Source organism: Lepus europaeus, chromosome 6 (genome assembly GCF_033115175.1).
Source record: "Lepus europaeus isolate LE1 chromosome 6, mLepTim1.pri, whole genome shotgun sequence".
Taxonomy (NCBI): domain Eukaryota; kingdom Metazoa; phylum Chordata; class Mammalia; order Lagomorpha; family Leporidae; genus Lepus; species Lepus europaeus.
In genome coordinates, this window is record NC_084832.1 from 65243639 (window position 1) to 65266921 (window position 23283).

A 23283-nucleotide genomic window follows, 5' to 3' on the forward strand; every position below is an offset into this window, starting at 1 on the left:
ACTTCTGTACTAATATAATTTAGCTTTTTGGCTTAAGGATATTGTTGGTCACTATCATAGTTTAAATCTTAAACACAACGTACATTCTGTAAACAATATAGACATGAAGTCACTGGGGCTGACAGGTTAAAATACTCACAACTATGGGTTCCTGTCATGGTAGGAACCCCACACATAACCTATCTATAGTTTTCTTCAGCTCTCAGTTCTTACTAATCCTAACCCACTCAATTCCATAATCCTTTAGCTTCCATGACATTAACTTCTATCATATGTAGTACCCTGGACATTGCAGATATTAAGTGTTTGCCGACTGAACAAAGAATCAATCTTAAATGGTTTAAATACTGCTCAAGACCAATCTAGAATCTGATGTATGCTTTCAGTAATTCAATCTGTTTTCTGAGCACATATAGAAATCAAATCTGAGGTTTGGCCAGTTATACATACTTCTTCCTGGTTTTCGGATCTCTTTCATTATTTGTGCTTTTAGTTCAGTGTTGACCTCTTCATGGCTTCTGCAATGCATCAATTTCTTTCCTTTGTTGAGTGAAGATGCTGGTATGTTCTCCTCAGCACATTGTTCTTTATCTCTTGGTTCCTCATGATTTTCTAAAAATCCACCAACACTGAGGTCATTAGTTCCTAAATGATCATGACCAAGAGCCTCTGTATGATTGGTTGGTCGTTCCAGTAAATTGGCTGGAGAAGATGATGTTGAAAATTCAGTATCCATAGCATTTGGTGTAACATCTGATGAAAGTTGGTCTGCAACATGATTTTCAATCACATCATCTATTGTTGAATCATTAGTGGTTTCTGAAACTAAAGACAAAGGAGAAAAATGCTGAGAGCCAATTTGAAAGCACATGGTAAAGAAAGCCAATCACAACTTATATCTTCGACTAAGGTAAATTAACAAATGGTGAGATCTGGTTCTTAAGCTTTGTCAAAGATATGGTGGACTTCAATGTGCAACATTCATAATATTCACTAAATCTGTACACTTTTTGTCTTAGAAAAAAAAATCAAAAAGCCAATTCCAACTAGATTTTAGTCCTCTGTTTTATTCGACAATTTTTTTGAAGAAGATTTTTAACACTTCAGTAAATACATGTGATGTAAATTATCATGGTCATCTTTATCTTAGAGAGCTTCAGCTCATTCTGATGATCTATTACATCTATTACCAGTTAGAGGCAAAAGTAAAACATTGAATGGTTTTCGCTCTTCCCAACTCTGCAGAGAACATACTACCAAACAGGTCACGTTTCTCAGTTACCATTCCTTCTGACCAGCCAGCCAGTCCTCAAGAATTGAACAGTGCAGAGCCACTTGCTGTCTACTTCATTAGACCACTGCACCCAAACACTTGCAAGGTTGCCAAAAACACCAGGTTATTATACTTGGTCCCCACAGAAAAGCAGCTGAATTCCAAGTTCTTAATTGCTCATCAACCTCAAGGACCAAAGCTGAATTCATCTCTGCTGTCCTCCTTACACTAGCTCCAAATATCAATTCCTGGTTTACTCCTACTTCCCTGGACTCAGCCCCACAATCCCCTGAACACCTAAATCCAATTTTGTGCCTGACTAACTCCTCTTTACTGGATATTCTCTACAATATTTTACACTTTGAGACTCAGTGCTCCTGGAAAGAAACTGCACTCCTTTTCAGACCAGCAGTAAAAACTGCTCTCCCTCACACACTCTTCATGTGGTTAAAATCACCACATGGGGTCACAGATTCCTTTGCCTCCCCATGTCCTTTCAAGATTTCTTTGGGTACTCTTGTAAAAATTCTTGCTCCTTTGAGGCTCAATGATGCCACTCATCCTCTCTCTCCTCATTACTACCCTATAACTTCAGGGGCACATTCTTGGAGCCAGTGATGTCTTTGGCATCTGGCTCACAGCCTTCTTCCTATCCCCAAGTCCCTCCTGACAACAGATCCTTACTACTCAAAGTGTGGTCTACAGACAAGCAGCATTGGCATTGAGCGCCATCTCAGACTGAAGGAACAAGCACCTGCAATTTAACTAGGCCCCCAGATGGTTCACATGCACATTAAAGTGTGAGAAGTGCTGTGGTGACCAGTGTCTAAGCAGATCACATGTCAAGAATCTGGACTCCCATTCCCCGATTTCTTTTTTTTTTTTTTTTTTTTGACATGCAGAGTTAGACAATGAGAGAGAGAGACAGAGAGAAAGGTCTTCCTTTTTCCGTTGGTTCACCCCCCAAGTGGCCACTACGGCCGGCGCTGCAATGATCCGAAGCCAGGAGCCAGGTGCTTCCTCCTGGTCTCCCATGCCATCCTCCACTGCACTCCCGGGCCACAGCAGAGAGCTGGACTGGAAGAGGAGCAACCAGGAGAGAATCCAGCGCCCCAACCAGGACTAGAACCCGGGGTGCCAGCGCCGCAGGTGGAGGATTAGCCAAGTGAGCCGGCGCCAGCCCCCCAATTTCTTAACTCCAAAGAGCTGCCTCCCCATCCAACCAACTCACATTCAGGGATGCAGGAGCACAGCCCTCATCTTTGAAGGGCCCTGGCTGCGGTTCTCTAGATCAGCCACTCCTCTACTTCTTCTCTCCTTTTAATTAGAGCTGTTCTAGACAGTGGCTTACCAGCCAGGCCTATCTCTCACGATACATCACTATTATCAATATCTTTACTTCTCTTGTTCCATAGTCCTCCTAGGACACATGCTAGGCAAAACCTCAAGCTTCATGACTCACTATGTACCTTCTTCCAACCTGCATTCAGGAATGGTAAGCACTGATGGAGAAACAGGACCCTGCTCCAGAGTGGTCACAGTCACCATCAGTCTGCAAGTCCTCAGCACTGACCAGCAATCTGTTCTTCCCCTTCTGCAAAGATTATTCAAACTTCCACCATCCGCTTCAAATCTGACTTTCACTTTGACTCCCCTTCCCTCTCAACAGTTTATCTTCTATTTCAGAGAAGAAAAGCAAAGCAAAGTTGTAGTCCAGGAACTTCCTCTATTCCCCCTACTAAACTTGTACCCATACCCATGCCAGGCAATGGAAGCAGCAGTCTTTCAACTGTGGTCTGATTTATGGCTCTTTTGCCTACTCAATGCTTTGGTGCTCATCATGCCTTCTCTCATTTTATCTCCAACTTCTCCCTCTACTGGTACTATCACACCAGAATTTAAACACATCCAAGTTTCTTTGATGTTAAAAAACAAAGCAAAACCAGGGCCGGCGCCGTGGCGTAGCAAGTAAAGCCGCCACCTGCAGTGCTGGCATCCCATATTGGTGCCGGTTCAAGACCTGGCTGCTCCATTTCCGATCTAGCTCTCTGCTATGGCCTAGGAAAGCAGTAGAAGTCGGCCCAAGTCCTTGGGCCCCTGCTCCCATGTAGGAGACGCGGAAGAAGCTCCTGGCTCCTGGCTTCGGATTGGCGCAGCTCCGGCCATTGTGGCCAACTGGGGGGGAGTGAACCAACAGAGACCTCTCTCTCTCTCTCTCTCTCTCTCTGCCTCTCCTTCTCTCTGTGTAACTCTGACTTTCAAATAAATAAATAAATCTTAAAAAAAAAAAAAAAAAGCAAAACCATCATTTTCACCCCAACAAGACCTCCAACTATAATTCGTTTCACACCTACCTTTTACAGCTAACCTTCATAAACTGGCGGTTTACACTTATAATCCCCATTTTCTCAACTTCCTCCTCCTCTAATCCACATTTTTAGGGTTCTGCTCCCCTTACTACAAAGAAATCGCCCCAGCTAAGACAGCCAAAGAGCAACAGAGTCCTTCTACTCCTCTCAACTGATCTGTTTTTTAAGCAGTTGACTCTCAGCCACTCAAGTCTATATCCCTTTAGCTTCCATGACATTAAATTCTTCCCTATATTCTTATCTCATGGATTTTTCCTTCTCAATCTCCCTTTCTGTTTTCTAATCTCAATGTTTGCACTTTCAAGGTTCCGTTCTGGCCTTCTTTCCCTCTGTTTCTTGCCTGGTGAGACAATTCACCCCAGGGGTGGTTAACCTCCCATATCTACGCCTCTTGCCCAGCCTTCTCCTGAGTCCCAAATTCAAATATTCATCTTCTAACTTAGTGTCTCCACTTCGGCTACCCAATATGCATTTCTATACTAAACTCGATGATCATCATGTCTTCTTTCAGCTCCCCCAGTGTTTCAGAACATATGCCCGACTCCTCCCTTGTCACCAAGTCCTTTGCTGATACATCCAACTATTTCTCAAATACAAACTTTTTGCAACCTCACTGCCAGCCAGATCACAATCATCTCTTCCCTGGGTTTTCTAACTAGTTACTGTGCGTACACAGCAATTATTTAATAACATCACAAATATTCAGTCTACATTCTCCAATTGCCTTCTATATATATTTTTTTTGGTGGAAAAGCTTGATTTTTATTTGATTCTGGATCCAATCAAGCCTGTTACACTGCAACTGGCTTATATGCCTCTTACCAACCTCTCCATCTGTAAGATCCCTCTGTACTTCTCTTCTCTCTTTTTACTATGTGTGTTTCACACAGGGGAGGGGAGAACAACAGACACTTTATTCTGTAGCATTTCCTAGAGTCTACATTTTGCTAACTGTATCCCTGTTTTTTCATTTAACACGTTTCTCTGTCCTCTCTATTTTCTATGAGTTGCTAGTTAGGTCTAGAGCCTGATCACACCAACATTCCTTTTGTTCCCTTTTTATTTGGTCAAGACTCCTTTAGAGGCAGCATCATGTAAGTCCACCAGGAAGTTTACAATCTCCGGTTTCTCTTCTTTAAGATATTTTAAGTCAGGAATGATGACTACCTTCAATTAATAAATCTACTCATTCATTAAGGAATCTCTAAATTCACTTTTCCTCCATCCTAACAATCCACACATGACAGTCAGCTCAGTATTTATAAACATGGTAGTCAGGTCAAGTCACCATCTCTCAACATCTTCCACTGGATTCTAAGTGTCCTGGGAATAAAGAAGGGAATCTTCACGGCAGCTTCCAAGGTCCTATGTTATCTGGCTTTCTATCTGTCTTTCAGTATTCATGTACCTCATGGTCAACATCCTTGCTGTACTGGAATTCTTTTAGTTCCCTGAATGCCCCTCGTTTTATTAACTGTCTGAATTACTTGTCTTACATTACTGCTCTAGCATAGGCAAATGCACAGCTTTATTTAATTCCCATTCGTCCTTCAAGTGTCAGTTTAAATATGACTTCCTCAGGAAAAGTGCTGTGACCCCATTGACGAAGTTAAATCTTCCTGTCAAATGTTTCCACAATATACTTGGCTTCTCTTTCCTAACATTTATAACACTTCTAATTATCTAGTCAATGGCTTTCTCCCCTTGCTCACCATAAATGAGGGCAAAGATCACTACTGTCTTGTTCACTGCTGTACAGTGCCTAGCATTGTCCAAAATAGCCGAAATACTTATTTGTTTCTGAAATACATTGAAATTGAATTATCTGCCAGCATTGATAATCCTTTCAAAACTACTATTTTGAAATGCTCAAGAATCACAAATATTTTGGAGAATGATAGCTAATAAAGCATCACGAATTACTGAAATATTCAACAAATGGTCCCTAAAAACACATACAAGTTATTACAAGCTAATTTAGAGCAAACATCTTCTTTAGATATTCTATTAACTTTTTTCTATAATCTATAGCAAAAATCTCTTCCCTAAAGAGGAACCCAAACAGCAACAAATAATGTTAAAAAAGAAAATCGTACTTTTATGAAGAGGAAGGGGTTTAATAAGATCTGGCTGTGCTTGAGTCATAGGTACAGGTGGTCCTTTTCCTCCAATATGATTGTTCACTACAGGATTCTGTTGTCTGCCTCGCAGGAGGGGAGACATACACCGACGTCTTTTAGGGATCCCTTGCATATTTGGTTCTCCAGGTCGCTTATGTTTATTTTGAGGTCCAGCCACAAATTCATCTGCTTCATCTATCATCATACCCTAAAAAACATACATACATAATTTTGAGTTTACATACAACTGTTATTTTTAAATTTTGTCTCTTTTGTCTTTATAATTGGCAAATTGTGCATGCTTACTGGTTACAATGTAGTATTTTGATCTCTATCACACACACATATATATAGATCTCTCTCTCTCACACACACACACACACACATATATATAGTAGAAAGATTCAATCGAGCTAGAAATCTATCATCTCATCAATTGAGAATTTTTTTTTGGCCTGGTAACAATGTTAAGAATCTACTGTTTTAGCAATCTTAAGTATACAACAGATTATTATTAACTATGGTCATCATACAGTATAATACATACATTACACCAATCAAACAGAAACTGTACCCTTTGATTAACATGCTTTTCCCTATCCTTCCTCCTCCTCAACTCCTTAAGTAATCACCTTTCCGATCTATTTCTAACAAAAGAATACAATTTTCATGGATTTATATACAATTTTTAAATGGTATAACTAACCCCAACTCCAATTCTGGGGTGGGTATCTGGTGTAGTGATTAAAACACCACTTGAGAGTTTAGCATTGTAGTGCAACAGCTCGAGCTACTACTTGGTATGTTTGCATCCCATACTGGAGAGCCAGTTCAAGTCCTGAGTGTTCCACTTCCAATGCAGCTCCCTGCTACCCATGTGGGAGACCAGGATGGAGTTCCTGGCTCTTGGTTTTAACCTGGCCATACCTAGCTATTGTAGCCATTTGAGAAGTGAAACAGCAGATGGAAGATTTCTGTTTCTTTCAAATGAATAAAAAAAAATAAGTCTTTTTTTTTTTTTAAATGCCACTTGGAATGCCTGCCTTCCATAGTGGAGTCCTGGCCTGGAGACACAGCTCAGTCCCCAATTCCAGCTTCCTAATGCATACCCAGGGAGGCAGCAGCTGATGGTTCAAACAGGTGGGTCCTTGCTACCCACAAGGGAGACCTGGATTGAGTTCCCAGCTCCCAGCTTCAGAGTGAGCAGCGGATGGGAGATTACTCTGTCTAACTTTGTGTGTCTCTTTCTGCCTTTCAAATAAATAAGTTTAAAACAATTAACTATTCTAACTATACTGACTCAGTTTGTTAGACAACCTATCAGGAAAATAGACTTTAGTTAAATTAGGAACTGTTAAATCAACAATGCATACTCAAACAAATTATATAAGGGAACACTTTAAAATTACCTTTTTATCCAGCTTAAATGGGTTGCCAAATGTATGCAACCTTCGAGGTTGATCGGGATCAAGTTCTCGTAGTGGAGAAGGTACTTGCTTGAGGTATTCCTGGTAATTTCCCATTTGTGCTATAGGAACACTGTGTACTTGATCTTTTCAAACACAATACAATAGAAGTTAACCTCACTAAAACTATATTCCATCCAGTTATCATATACACAAATGCTACCTAATGTTATTCTAGAGTATTCACCCTTAACATTTATTTTAGTTTGGTGCAATTATAAATATTGTGACACAGTCCTTGAGATTTTTAAAATAAAATTTAAAATACTAATTTCATTTCCATCAAAGCAAAAACACTGTAACTAATCTCAGTGCACAGAATAAGAAACAAATATGAATTTACCACAAAAGGTATAGCTTTTCTACTCTACTCAGTTCCAAATAAATAAAACTTGATTATGGAATTTGCAAAAAAGTATGAAGTGTAGTACAGTAGAAAATGGAAGTCATATAAATAACCCATTTATATAAAGCTGTATTTAGATTACTTAAATCAGAGATGGCAAGGGGTAAATTCCCATCTGATTTGACTTTCAGTAGATGCCATTAACACAGTAGAAAGAATTAGCAAAACATGCCATGTATTGGTCATAAAGTTACACTATGCTGTGGTGTAGCAGGTAAAGCTGTTGTTGCCTGCAGTGTCAGTATCCCATATGGGAGCTGGTTCAAGTCCTGGCTGCTCCACTTCCAATCCAGCTCTCTGCTATGGCCTGGGAAAGCAGCAGAACATGGCCTAAGTCTCTGTGCCCCTGATCCTGCATGGGACACCCAGAAGAAGCTCCTGGCTCCTGGCTTCAGATTGGCTCAGTTCTGGCCATTGTGGCCATTTGGGGAGTGGATGGAAGACCTCTCTCTCTCTCTCTGCCTCTCTGTAATTCTGCCTTTCAGCTAAACGAATAAATCTTTAAAAAAAAAAAGAAGAGAAAATGATTGTATGGGCTTGCATGTAGATAACTGTGTGATGAAAGCTAAACTAAACTGTTAACAAAACTGTTATTTCTGGAAAGCAGTCTGGGGTAACAGTGACAATCGGAAGGAAAGGACAGTATCAGGGATCATTTACATTTGATTTCATTTGTTTAAATTTACAATGGGAATGTAACACTAGTGTAATAATCCTTTAAAATTTATGATACCATACTAAATTTTCATAAATTATAAAGAAAAGAACTATAAAAAATACTAATATTAAAACCATGATCTAACCTTCATCCTGTCCTTTAAGAAATTTACGGGTGCTCTTCAAAAGATTAGATCGCATTCTTGTCAAGTGATCCAAAAGATTACGTCTTGGTATGTCATAAGCATTTCTAAATGTCTGAGGCTTCAAATCCTATTGAAAAACATTCAAGGACAAAGTTTATTTTCAATTCAGAGTTAAAAGATACTAAAACCTCTAGACTGCAGTATGAATTTAGAAATAAGATAGGTAGATTAACAAATTAACTAAAAAAATAATAATAATGACACATGATATCATCTTAGTGTACTAATTTAGGGCCAAAGGATGGAAAATATGGTAATGAGCACAACTATACTCATATAATATCAAATGCACATCAAAAATCTATTAAATTTTTATTATACCAATCTCCAAATTTTGAAGATTGGTAGTTTTGTAAAATAGCTTTGATATATAATGTAAACATATAGCTACTTATTTGAAGTATACAGTTGGATGAGTATTGGCAAATTTAGTCATGAAACCATCACCACAATTCAGTATTAGAACACTTCCACCATTCCAGAAAGCCTCCTGTACCCAAGCCATTCTCTATTCTTATCCCCAGCCATCACTGATCTCTTTCTGCATTCCATTTTATAAATGGAGTCTTGCAATACCTAGCTTTCCATATCAGGCTTCTTCTACTAAGTATTATGTTTTAATCTGAGATTCAAGCATGCTGTTTATCTACCAGTAGTGTGCTCTTTTTATTATTCCAGAATAATTTATTGTAAGGATCCACAGCACCATTGTTGTCAAATCACCAGCTGACGGATACCAAATTGCTTCCAGTTGTTGGCTATTCTAAACAATGCTTCTATGAACACTGATATACAAAGCATTTATATAAATATATTTTCACCTTTCTTGAGTAGATATCTGTAAGTAGAATTATTACAGAATAATCTACAGTAGAATTTGCATAGTCAATATATGTTTAACTTCTTAAGAAACTGCAAACTATGTCCCATCAGGCAGTAGTGTTTTAGTTCTCCACATCCTCACCAACACCTGACACTCTTCACTCACACATTTTAGTCATCCTACAATGGATAAATTAGTATCTCACTGTGTTCTTAATCTGCATTTCCGTAATAGCTAATAAAGCTGAGCATCTCATGTGTGCCTATTTTTACTTGTATGTCTTTGGTGAACTGTCCAAATTCAAAATTTGGCCCATTTTTAGTAGGGAGTTTGTCTTTCTATATTATCTAGAGTTGCACAGATTTGTTATTTATACATGTTGATACAAGTCCTTTAGGGATATGTGCTTGTGTCCCAGCCTGAAGCTTGCTTGTTCATTTTTAAAGTTTCTTTTAGGGGCTGGCACTGTGGCATACTATGCTAAACCTCTGCCTGAGGCACCTGCTGACATCCCATACGGATGCCACAGATGCCAGTTTGTGTCCCAGCTGCTCCTCTTCAGAGCCAGCTCTTTGCTTATGGCCTGGGAAAGCAGTAGATAATGGCCCAAGTGCTCAGGCTCCTGCACTCAAGTGGGAAACCCAGAAGAAGCTCCTGGCTCCTGGCTTCAGATCAGCCTAGTTCCGGTGGTTGCAGTCATTTGGGGAGTGAACCGGTGGATGGAAGACCTTCTCTCTGTCTCTCCTTTTCTCTGTAACTCTACCTCTCAAATAAATAAATAAATAAAATCCTAAAAAAAAAAAAAAAAAGGCTTCTTTGAAGAGCACAATTATTTTTTATCTTAATGAAGCTCAATTTATCAACTTTTTTGTCTCATGCTTTTTGTGTTGTATTTTAGAACCTCTGTTAAAGCAACATCATAAAGATTTCCTCTTACAATGTACAGAAAATCTGATTTATTCAGCAATATAACACAACATAAAGCATTGCAAATTTTATTTGACTAGTACCTTATTTAGCAAAGCAACTTGGAACCCAGTGTATTCCTTCATGTTAAGATCTAGCAGTCTGTGAGGGACATCCTCTGAAATTCCCTGGAGCAGTTGTTGAAAATCTTTCCTATATGCCATTGATAAACCATGTGATCGACTTCTGACTTTAATACCAGTTTCCTGTACTACTTTTTTGCCTACAGATCCAATGACTCGATCAGATTCTATTTTGGCCTAAAGTAAAAAAATAAACAACTGTTATTTTGACATAATCTAACTTGATAAATCAGATACTAGTAGTTACAGTCTTCTATAAGTTTTTATTATATATTCAAAAGTACCTAATAAGAAATTTGAAACTCAACTAGTAGAGCTTATGTCAACTACTGAGTAAACTAAACAATGAGGTCTTATGGTTTCAAATAATTACAATTCTAAGTCAGAATAGGACAAACAAGTACAATTTCAATTAGTTATTTTATCTTTTAATCCCTACCACACTTAAACCATGAAATGTAAATGTGCCCTACATGAAAAATGGATATTCCCAATTGAGGGGTTATAGGAGATTACAACAACAATTTCATCAACATTTACCTAAAGACACTGTATTAGCACATAAACAATCAAAGATACAGCAAATGATGATGCAGTTTTTCAGTGGAAAATAAAGAGCAGTATTTTGACTCTTCCCAAACTGCATTCTTGATTAGCAATTAAGGTACAGATGTCAGAAATACTAGAAAAGTAATATATTTCACAGAACATTAATAAACTGGCAGTCAGTTAAACTATATACTGCTTGACTATCATAGGATCTGTTAATGTGATTTATAGCCAGAATAACAATTCAGTGTTTCTAGAAACATTTGAAAAGAGATTCTCATTTTCAAGAAAAATCTACATGTTGTAAAAGCAGCTTTCTACTATGAATTTCTCAAAAGAAAACAATGCTCACATACAGGAAGTCTAGGATCACATTAATGAATCCATTTGCATAAATTGGAATTATAAAACCTTAAAATCAACATTTGAAAGCACAGCACATCACAGACCTGAGACAGAATTATATTACTATATGACACATAGGGGCTTTAAAATGCAATGTTAAAAAAATGGAATTCCATTAGAATCATCAATAGTTTCTGCCTATTGACTATCTTAGCCAATATCTTGAAAAACTTAAAAGCTCATTATTTTTCTTGACAGTACCTGTTGACTCAACTTTTTGAGGTATGAAATGACACTGTAACTAAGTCCATATTCCATACTGTCTGCTATCAGATTAGGTGCTCCCATCATTCTAACTGCTTTCTTCAAAGGCTACAGGAAAAAAACGAAACATTATTCAATATTAAGCTTAAAAATATATGGTTCTACGTATAAAGTTCATTTTAAAAATTTCTCCAAAAAATTTCCCCTTTTTTCTCAATAGGTAAGTAATATAATCATATTTATATTTCAATAAAATGTCAGTGTTGTGAAAAGTTAAGAAGGATTAGAAGGCATAAGAATAAATAATTTGGGACCAGTGTTATGGTATAGCGGGTAAAGCTACCACCTGCAGTGCCGGCATCCCACATGGGCTCCGGCTTGAGTCTCAGCTGCTCCACTTCTGATCCAGCCCTCTTCTATGGCCTGGGAAAGCAGTGGAAGATGGCCCAAGTCATTGGGCCCCTACACCCATGTGGTAAGACCCAGGGGAAGCTCTTGGCTTCGGATTGGCGCAGGTCTAGCCATTGTGGCCAACTGGGGAGTAAGCCAGCAGATGGAAGACCTCTCTCTCTCTCTGTGTAACTCTTTCAAATAAAAAATAAATCTTAAAAATAAATAAATAAATAATTCCCCCAGCAAGAAGGATGAAGTGTTACATTTCTTAGTACTATTGGGAGATAGAATTCAGTTGAGATGAAATGGACAGGAGATGCATTATAAGGTAGATTTAATATAACTCAAGAGGCAAGTAAAAAGGACTCAGGAAAATATGATTTCTACTTGGGTAACTGGCTGGGTCTGACTCACTCACTCAGAAACCATATTATTTGGAACCAGCCTATAGAGCCTCTCTGTGACTGATTTCTCATTTGTATAGTGGAATTAACAATAGTACCTACCCTTGTAGGATTGTCATGATATTAAATAAGTAAATACATGAAAAGCACTTATAAAAGCACCTGACATACAATAAGCATTCAATATGTATTAATCATTACTGTTATTAGTTGAGCTGAAAAAACAAAGAAAATCTCGAGAAAAAATAAGTAGGAAGAAAACCTGGTCTAATTGTAATGAATGTGGTATAGTGAAAAAACTTACAACTATAAAGGCAGACTAACCAAGAACTACTTTGTGCAGTGAAAAATACAATCAGCAGGAGCACCTAACATAGATGAATGGGACAGAGTCAGAGAGAAATCACCACTGACATTCTAGAAAGTATATGAGCACTGCTGTCTAACTGGAATCAAAGCCCTGATCTGTTACTTAACACCTATGTAAGTATGTAGTCTTCAGGGTTTAATGAAACGGAAATGAGTCAACACATGTACCAGTCACATTCCAGATGTTTCTTCCTTTTCGCTCCTTTACATGCCCAAGTATTGTGGCCTAGACATTCAACATAACTTATCTCTTCGAACTATAACATTACTGTGATTTTCAAAGCTCAAGAAATTAATCTTCAAATTAAATTAGGAATCATTTAGAAAGATTAGTTATAGCCAAATGCTATAATAGTTCTGTGTCAAAAACAGAAGTAATGTGTTAAAGTAGTTTCAGCATAGACCTTTATAAGAAGTCACTTTTGGGGGCCATTGCTGCGGCGCAGCAGGTAAAGTTATCGCATCCCATACGGGTGCCGCTTCGAGTCCCAGCTGCTCTGCTCTGATGCAGCTCTCTGCTAATGTGCCTAGAAAAGCAGAAGATGGTCCAAGTGTATAGGTCCCTGCTACCCATGTGGGAGACTGGAAGAAGATCCTGGCCCAGCAGTGGCCATTGCAGTCATGTGGGGAGTGAACCAGAGAGGAAGCCCTCTCTCTCTCTATGCCTCTCTCTGTTAATCTTTCAAAAATAAATAAGTCTTCATAAAAAAATGGTTACTTTTTGCAAGCTAAATAAATCAGTGTATTTATTAAAATATGTTATTGGTCTTACCTACAGTGATACACTAGTTTTCAAGAATAAATACTTGTCCACTTAAAAAGGTGTTCCTGGAGATTTGGGAATTTATGCAACATAAACCATTTTGTACCCATAAGGAGAAATAATCATAAAACTGCAAGTGGGGGCCAGCGCTGTGGCGCAGTGGGTTAACACCCTGGCCTGAAGCGCCGCCATCCCATATGGGCGCCAGTTTGAGACCCAGCTGCTTCACTTCAGATTCAGCTCTCTGCTATGGCTTTGGAAAGCAGTAGAAGATGGCCCAAGTCCTTGGGCCCCTACACCCATGTGGGAGACCCGGAAGAAGCTCCTGGCTCCTGGCTTCGGATCGGTGCAGCTCTGGCCGTTGAAGCCAATTGGGGAGTGAACCATCAGATGGAAGACCTCTCTCTCTCTCTCTCTCTGTGTGTGTGTAATTCTGACTTTCAAATAAATAAATAAATCTTAAAAAAAATAAAAAATAAAAAATAAAAAAACCCCTGCAACTGGGGGTCAGTGTTGCGCAGTGAGCTAAGCTGCTACCTGCGACATGGGCATCCCACATTACAGAGCTCTCAGTCCTGGATACTCTACTTCTATAATTCAGCTTCTTGCTGATGTGCTAGGAGGGCAGCAGAAGATGGACCACGTATTAGAGACAGATAGAGCTCTGAGAACAGGCAGATGGGAGGCAACTGTCTCCCTTTCTCTCCAGCCCTCCCTCTCTCTCATTCTGCCTTTCAAATAAACAATAAATCTTAAAACAACACCAACAAAAACCTTGAAAAACAAAAACTGCAATTGAAAAAGGTACATAACAATCAAGGTTAAAAACCTAAATTCTAAAGTCAGACTGAATTCCAATTCCCCTTTATCCATCCATTTATTAGCCATGTAACCTTGGATAAATTGCTCAACACCTTAATGCCTTAGCTTCTTCATCTATAAAATAAGAATGACAAACATTTCCACCTCATAGGGAGATTGTATGAATTAGATATTAACACATGAACAGTACTCCAGAGTGCACCCAGCCTGGAGTTAGTAGTATATAAATATTCTCATGATCATGATCCTCAGCATTGTTCTATAAATCTCAGAAACCTTTAACATTACATCTATATTGGCCATTTGTACATAATTATCCTGCTGTTTAATCTACAACAATTTGCTATACCTAAGCTATGAATACAAAATTTAAAACAAGTTCTCCTTTTAACAATAATAACCTTACCCCAAGATAGTAGGGAGGCATTGTCTTCAAATAATTTTCAAATGACTGTCTCCATTTCAATGTTGGTTTTGCTTTATGCACTTTAAACAAGTCATCTATAAATACAAAACATAAACAAACTATCACCATTCATCATTTCTGCAAATAAAAATCAAGTCCAAGAAATTTTCTTTTCAAAGTCTGCTTTGTTATTTGTGACACAATAACATTAGATACACGTTTTTAACAAAATTAAAAGCAGGAAAATTTCTGGTTTTTGCATTTTCTATTTGTAACATCATTTTTAAAATGAAAATTATATGCAATTATAGAAGAATCAGGAAATAAGTAAGTAAAATTTACACCCTGTCGCAGCCCTGACAACAAAGTAGATTTGAGGCCCAATGTTCAAAAAAAAAAAAAAAAAAGATTTGAGGACAGAAACTACATACAATGTTGAAACACACCTACTAACATTCTGGCTATAACTTAAAAATCAGATGTGATTTCATGAAGGGAAAGAAGTTTTTTCGATAGTACTTCTCAAAAACTCATATCCAAAAGATACCTAGAAACCAACTTTAGATTTTTATCACAGTGTTTTATAACAAATTCCATTTTCAAAAAAATATTTGCCAATTAAAAATTAAAGTACAGATAAATTATAAGAAAATCCACTCATATCTTATAGTATGCTTCCACAAAATGTCTTATTTACCAAAAAGAAGGGTGTAAGAAGGTACTTCAAAAAGTTTATAGGAAATAGAATTAAAAGGTAAATTTATTTTGGTGCAAAAACCCTGAAGTTTAGATAGTTTTTTTCATAATATACATTTTTCACGAATTTCTTAAGACCACTTTTATGGATAGGTTTCAAAAATGTTTTGCATCAAAATAACTTACTTAAATTCCATTTTTTCAAAAACTTTTTTAAAAAAGATTTATGTATTTATTTGAAAGACAGATTTACAAAGGCAGAGGCAGAGAGAGGGACAGAGAAAGAGGTCTTACATCTGCTGGTTCTCTCCCCAAATGACCGCAAAAGCCGGAATTACGTCGATCCGAAGCCAGGAGCCTGGAGCTTCTTCTGGGTCTCCCACGTTGGTGCAGGGGCCCAAGGACTCAGGCCATCTTCTCCTGCTTTCCCAGCCATAACAGAGAGCTGGATCAGAAGTGGAGCAGCCAAGTGGCCGGCGCTGTGGTGCAACAGGTAAAGCCACCATCCGCAGTGCTGGCATCCCATGTGGGTACTGGTTCGAGTTCTGCTGCTCCACTTCCGATCTAGCTCTCTGCTATGGCCATGGAAATGGCCATATGGGATGCCAGCACTGCAGGTGGCAGCTTTACCTGCTATGCCACAGCGCTGGCCCCTTTTTATGAATTCTTTGAAGTTCCCTTATAATACCAAGTCTAACCATGTAAAATACCCAACTTGCAGAAAAATTAAAAATTTCAAGTATACTATCTTTATTAGTTTATAGACTCAAAGCCATTTCAACACTAAATTTTAATTTACTACAAACATGAACAACTTTTATAAAAATGTCCTTAAAGGGGTTGGCACTGTGGCGTAGTAGGTTGAACCTCTGCCTGCAGTGCAGGCATCCCATATGGGATTCCTCCAATTCTGATCTAGCTCCCAGATAATAACCGGGAAAAGCAGTGAAGATGGGCCAAGTGCTTGGGCCCCTGTACCCACATGGGAGACCCAGAAGCTTCGGATCACACAACTCCGGCAGCTGCGGTCATTTGGAGAGTGACCCAGTGGAAGGAAAACTTCTCTCTGTCTCTTCCTCCTCTGTCTGTGACTCTGCCTCTCAAATAAATGAATAAATCTTAAAAAAAATTTCCTTAAAGACATTTAATATTTTAAAATACTAAAAACATTTTCAGTAATTTTGAGAAGATAAGAATCACAAAGAGATGTTCCTAAAGTTCATGATTAGGAAAATTTTCATATGCTAAGCCACAGAGAACATGATAAAAATGACTTACCTAAGAGGGGAAGAAGGACTGGATAATTGTAAGGCATCACAAATAAATTGACACAATTCAGTGCTGTACTGGCTTTCAAGTAACCAAAAGGATGACCAAGTTCACTATATTTTGCACTATTGCTCACATATACCTGTTAAAAACAAATGGTTAAAACATCACATTTACTGACCTTTGAAGAAATGATTCTTTAAATTCAAAAAATTTCATAGTTTTTAAACTTTAATTTTCATTTTTTCTTCAACAGTTACATTAAGTCATTTAAATTTTAAAATCACTAAAGTTGTTCAGCTCACCTGCCAACATGTTTGAGGAGATTTCCTTTCCAGGATAAACTGAGTCAGTGGTGAAGGCTCCAACTCGTATTTGTCAAAAGGCAGTTTATCAATAACCATTGGTTCACAGTCGGTGCAAGAAAACTTCACTACAGGATGAGATGTACGAGGTGGCTAGAGAGAAAAGTCTTACTATTACTAGTTACTCAAAATACCAGAAGAAAATTCATTTTAAGTATACCTCACTATGAAAATTTACTTAGTTCCTCAGTTTTGCTAGTGAGTTTGATTTACAATTAAAAGCAATTATTATGCTAAAAGAAAATACTTGAAAATGAAATGTTTAAATTGAATATGTACCCAAAAAAGACGAAACACTTAAAAATCTATAAAAATGAAACTTTTAGGGATTAAAATCCAACTTATCAGAAGTTAAATGAAAACTTTTTAATTAAATGAGCATCCATTAATTTTTACACCCAAGAAATAGCATATAGAAAGCTCCAAATTCTCATTTGCAATAATTTAATTACATGTATATATAGAGTAGTGAGTTCCAAACTAATCATATACTGCAGGGAGTTTTTGAATACAAGACAGAACTTCATTTATTTTTAAATTACTTATAAATTACAAATATATGTATACAGGGGCCAGCACTGTGGCATAGTGGGCTGGGCCTCCGCTTGAAGTGCCAGCATCATGTGTGGGCGCTGGTTTGTGTCTCACCTGCTTCTCTCCTGATCCAGCTCACTGCTTGTGGCCTGGGAGGGTTGCAGAGGACAGCCCAGGAGCTTGGGCCCTGCACCCATGTGGGAGACCAAGAAGCTCCTGGATCCTGGCTTCAGATCGGCCCAGCTCCGGCCATTGTGGCCATCTGGGGAGTGAACCAGCGGATGAAGAATCTTTGTCTCTCCCTCTCTCTGTCATGGCTCTACCTCTCAAATTTAAATATATATAAATATATAACATATATGTATATAATAAAGGATATCAAAATAATATTACAAAAGAGGAAAATAGAAGTTCTAATGTTTTTCCCCCTTTTCCAATGAATCGCTTTGGTTATTTCTGTTGTACACATAACACCTTATTTTGACTCCTGTTCTAGAAGAATTAGAAACATAACTTGTTAATATTCTTTTTTACTTATCTGAGAAGCTGAGAGACAGAGAGACAGAGCTATCCACTGGTTCACTCCCCCAAATACCCACAGTGGCCCCCAGTTATGTAATTCAGTCCAGGTCTCCCATGTCAGTGGCAGCAACTCAGTCACTTGAGTCCTCATTGCTGCCTCACAGGGTCTAAATTAGCAGAAGTAGGAATCAGGAGCAGAACTGGGAATGAAAGCCAGGCATTCCAATATGTGGTGGGGGTGTCTTAACTAGCATCTTTTTTTTTTTTTTTTTTTTTTTTGACAGGCAGAGTTAGACAGTGAGAGACAGAGACAGAGAGAAAGGTCTTCCTTTTTCTTTTTTCTGTTGATTCACCCCCCAAGTGGCCGCTGCGGCCAGTGCATTGCGGCCGGCACACTGCACCGATCCAAAGCCAGGAGCCAGGTGCTTCCTCCTGGTCTCCCATGGGGGTGCAGGGCCCAAGCACCTGGGCCACCCTCCACTGCCTTCCCGGGCCACAGCAGAGAGCTGGGACAGAATCTGGCACTCCGACTGGGACTAGAACCCGGGGTGCCGGTGCCGCAGGCAGAGGATTAGCCTAGTGAGCCGCGGCACTGGCCCTTAACTAGCATCTTACCTGGTATCCTAACCACTAGGACAAACATTCCCTAAGAAGTACAATTTTTTAAACAGGTGTATTACTCTCTCATTTATCCCTTGTCTCTTTCCTAAAATTGTCAACAATTGTGATGAAAATGTGAGCTGTAGGGAAATAATCTGCAATTTCAAAGCAATTAAGGATTCCACTGGTCAACCTGGTAGCTCTCAAATCTGTTAGGACCAGATCTCTCTCATTCTCTTATGTATCCAACTGCCTAACCCAAATCTTCTACAGGTCCCTACATTATGTCCAACTAGTTATTTCTCCCCCAAACCACAAAACTTGTTCTATAAATCTAGATGTTATCCTTACTATTTCCTGTTTATCTAGTCATAAAGACCTAGCTAAAATGATATTGCAAATCCTAAGGCACTCACCAAAACACATAAACATGGCAGGTGTTCAATATGTTCAATACAATGGACCCCTGATCACATACGGGAGACCTGGAAAAAGCTCCTGGCTCCTGGCATTGGCCTGGCTCAGCCCCGACCATTGTGGCCATTTGGGGAGTAAACCAGCAGATGAAAGATCGATCTCTCTCTCTCTCTCTCAATTTCTCTTTTTCTCTTTCCATATTCTTGCCTTTCAAATAAAAATAAATCTTTTAAAAAAAAGTAGTAGCCAATCACCTAAAAATAAGCCCAGACTCTTGTAACATCCCTGTGAAATTGATACATATTTTTTTGGTTTTCATCCACTGCTCTTGGCTGTTAATTCTCTCCCCATAGTAGGATATAGAAACCCAGGAGAGAAACCTTAAGCCCCTCCTTGCTGCAGAAGGCTCCTGCGCCACCCTTAACAGAAAGGAATGTGGGAGGATCTGCACACACAGGCCTGGCTGGGCACCCACCACCTCCCTGCCTGGCATATCAGCAATGACACCTATGCCTCCACAAAAAACCAAAGGGCAGGGTTGATCAGCTTCCACAGAGCTGAACGTGTGGAGGTTCCTGGAAGGTGGTGCACCCAAAGAGGACCTGGATGTTCTGTGACCCCTACCCCAGATCTCACCCTGTGCACCTCTGCATCTGTACCATTCTTTATAACAAGCCAGTAAACCCACTTGTTTCCTGAGTTCTGTGAGCAGCTCAAGCAAATTACTCCAACCTGAGGAGCTGTGGAAACCCTGAATTACAGTTAGTTGGTCAGAGGCACAGGTGAAGGGGAAAGGCAGTCTTTGGATCTGAGTCCTTAACCTTTGGGATCTGACACTACCTCCAGGTAGACAGAACAAAATTCAGTTAGAGGAACCCCCCAGGTGGTATCTGCTGCTGCAGCACTGACCAGCTTGCCTGTTCGTAGGCAGCAAGCTCTATACCTTTTGATGTCAAAGAGTCTTCTGTGTTGATTGTTGTGCTGTGAGAGCAGGGGAAAGATGGTTGATTTTCCCATCACTTATAAAGATCTTTGATGATATTACTTTATAAAGAACTACATGGAGTTTGTAGGTTCCCAATATTAAAAAGAAATGATAAATGTTTAAGGGAACACAAACTTTAATTGTCCCGATTTAATCATTGCACATTGCATACATGTTGAAATATCACATTGTACCCTAAAAATATGCAGAACTGTTATATGTCAATAAAAAATAAACATTTTAAAAAGTATTTTAGGCACTGGTGTTGTGGCTTAGTGGGTATAGCTGCCAGCTGCAATAGGCACTGGTTTGTGTCCCAGCTTCTTCACTTCTAATCCAGCTCCCTGCTAATGTCCTGGGAAAAGCAGTGTAGGATGGCCCAAGTGCTTGGGTCCCTGCATCCACATGAGAGACCCAGATGAAGCTCCTGGTTCCTGGCTTCAGCCTGGCCCAGCCTTGACCTTTGCAGCCATTTGATGAGTGAACCAGCAGATGGAAGATCTCTCTCCCTGCCCCACCTCTGTAACTTTGACTTTCAAATAAATAAATAAATCTTAGAAAAAAAAAAGTATTTGATGATCTGGTCACTGTCTTTCTACTACCACATCATACAGATCCTGTGTTCCAGCCATGCCAATCACATGCCCATGTGCATGTCCCATATTTTTCATGTGTCAACCCTGTATTTTCTCCCTTGCATATTGCAAACAACCTTAGTTTTGAAGAATGAGTTGACAAGTACCAGGCTCTAGAGGCAGCCTTTCCTACCTTGTAGGACAAACACATCAGGTAGATAGGCCCTACCTCCTCTGCCTCAGCTCCATTCCACTAATACAGCTGGCACACTGTTCTCTGTGATGTGCATGTCTGACCTGCCCATGGAATGGTAAGGCTCAAGAGAATAAGCACTATGCTTTATTCATCTGGTGTCCCTGAACCTAGCTGCTATCTGACACATAGCTTTTTCTACCAGTCCACGAAGCACACTTTTAAAAAATCCCCCAAACAAGCCTGAGATAGGATCTATTATCTCCATTTAGCAAATGGAAAACTGAGGCTTAAATAACAGAATTAACCAAAAACATATTTAACATGTCACATGATTCAAAATCAAAGTTTCTAGGAAATCACATTTAATTTCAGTAGTCATACTTCTTGTTTAAAATATTATAAAAATTTCACCTCTTCTAATATCTACCAGTTACTAAATTCTGTCATCTTTCCAGTATTATCTCTTATGAGCCTCTCTCCTATCATCTTAACTCATCTCTTACATTATCCATAGCCCTCTAAATAAAACAACCTGCCTTCCAATTCCATTTAATCTTGCTGCATGTAACAATCACCAAATTAATTTTCTTAAAATGACAGTCTGTTAAAAACATCTTCAATTATTTTTGAAACCTCACTAGAAAAAAAAACTCATATTCTTTAACTTTGCATTTAAAGTCACAGGCAATCAGTTTACTTAATAGTATTCTCAATGTCCTACATGGATGTTACAAGCCTTCCATACTCAGATCCTTATCATTCCTCTAAATAAATCTTGTTCTTTCCTACTGCCATGTTTTTCTCAAACTATTCCTGCTCCAACTGAAATTTTACCCATCCTCTATCGCTTTTAACCATGTGCAAGACTACTAGAGCAATATTAATAGATATGGCTTTTAATTCTGATTTTGGATTTCTTTCCATTAAAGAAATAGAAATACAAATATGGATAGTATTTGTTTTATATGCGTTGAAAATGTTCCAAAAGAGAAAATAAAATAACCAAAGAACCGAAAGCTTCTTTATAAGGCTAGAGTAAGAAACTATAATGGTTCAATCAGAAAAAAACAGAATAAAGAAGGTAATGAAATCTGTAAAACCTTACACACAATGGACAACTTCATTAAATCCCTAATGAATAAAGGAAATATCACTTCATAGAATTTGTATAGATTCAAAGTAAAAATTACCTGGAAAAGATGACACAGTTTTAAAGCACAAAAGGTTTAAAAAAGGATTCAGCTAAATTCATAGTTGCAGGAAATATTATTAAAGACTGCTTAATGATCTTTGAAATATAATTCTTATCTTTTAAGACTATCAAAAAGAAACACTGTCATACTCTCTCACAAAATATCCCTTGAGGCCGGCGCCGTGGCTCAACAGGCTAATCCTCCGCCTTGCGGCGCCGGCACACCGGGTTCTAGTCCCGGTCGGGGCACCGATCCTGTCCCGGTTGCCCCTCTTCCAGGCCAGCTCTCTGCTGTGGCCAGGGAGTGCAGTGGAGGATGGCCCAAGTGTTTGGGCTCTGCACCCCATGGGAGACCAGGAGAAGCACCTGGCTCTTGCCATCGGATCAGCGCGGTGCGCCGGCCGCAGCGCGCTACCGCGGCGGCCATTGGAGGGTGAACCAACGGCAAAGGAAGACCTTTCTCTCTGTCTCTCTCTCTCTCTCACTGTCCACTCTGCCTGTCAAAAAAAAAAAAAAAAAAGAAAGAAAGAAAGAAAAAAAAAAATATCCCTTGAAGTCCTCAGATACTAGAGAAAAAAAAAAACTAATCTGAAAAAAACTACACTAACAAGACTGAATAGATATTTTTAAACACTGACCCTATTAAGAACCATATAATGAATACTAATAACAATGGTCAGTCAATAATCCTCACTGTTCCTAAAAACGACTCACATAAACAAGACCAGAAAATCTTTTTTCTGCTTAGACTTCCAGATTGCAACATTAAATGTAACCAAAATCATACAAGTCAACATGAATTTCTAAGACTAGATCACGTCCTGGGGCTAGCATCAAGGCACAGTGGGTTAAGCTGCTGCCTGTGATACCAACATCCCATGTGAGTACTGCTTTGACCCGGGCTGCTCCTTTTCCAATTCAGCTCCCTAGTAATGTGCCCAGGAAAGCAGGGGAAGAAGGCCCAAGTGCTTAGGCCCCTGCCACCCATGTGGGAGATCTGGATATATTATCTGGCTCCTGGCTTCAGCCTGGCCCAGCCCTGGCCTTTGCAGCCATTTGGGGAGTGAGCCAGTGTATAGGAGATCTCTCTATCTGCCTTTCAAATTAAATAAATAAATAAATCTTAAAGGAAAAAAATAAAAAAGACTAAGTCTTAAAAGATGGCAGGCAAGCTATCAAAATAATTTTTCTTAAAGGTGTATTTATTTATTTATTTGAAAAGCACAGCTATAAAGAGGGAGGGAGGAA

At 38.9% G+C, this 23283-nt stretch overlaps 1 protein-coding gene across 3 annotated transcripts in view; it reads right to left on the minus strand.

The window, feature by feature from the left end:
• INTS6 (integrator complex subunit 6) overlaps nt 1–23283 on the minus strand; it is a 105067-nt gene that overhangs the window by 16296 nt on the left and 65488 nt on the right. For all 3 annotated transcript variants that reach the window (XM_062194246.1, XM_062194245.1, XM_062194248.1), the window contains exons 8-16: nt 16955–17107; nt 16659–16791; nt 14685–14779; nt 11525–11635; nt 10331–10546; nt 8438–8564; nt 7172–7314; nt 5739–5970; nt 451–825 (exon numbers count right to left, since the gene is read on the minus strand). In XM_062194246.1, the coding sequence (XP_062050230.1) occupies nt 451–825; nt 5739–5970; nt 7172–7314; nt 8438–8564; nt 10331–10546; nt 11525–11635; nt 14685–14779; nt 16659–16791; nt 16955–17107 (1585 nt within the window). The remainder of the gene's footprint in view (nt 1–450; nt 826–5738; nt 5971–7171; nt 7315–8437; nt 8565–10330; nt 10547–11524; nt 11636–14684; nt 14780–16658; nt 16792–16954; nt 17108–23283) is intronic.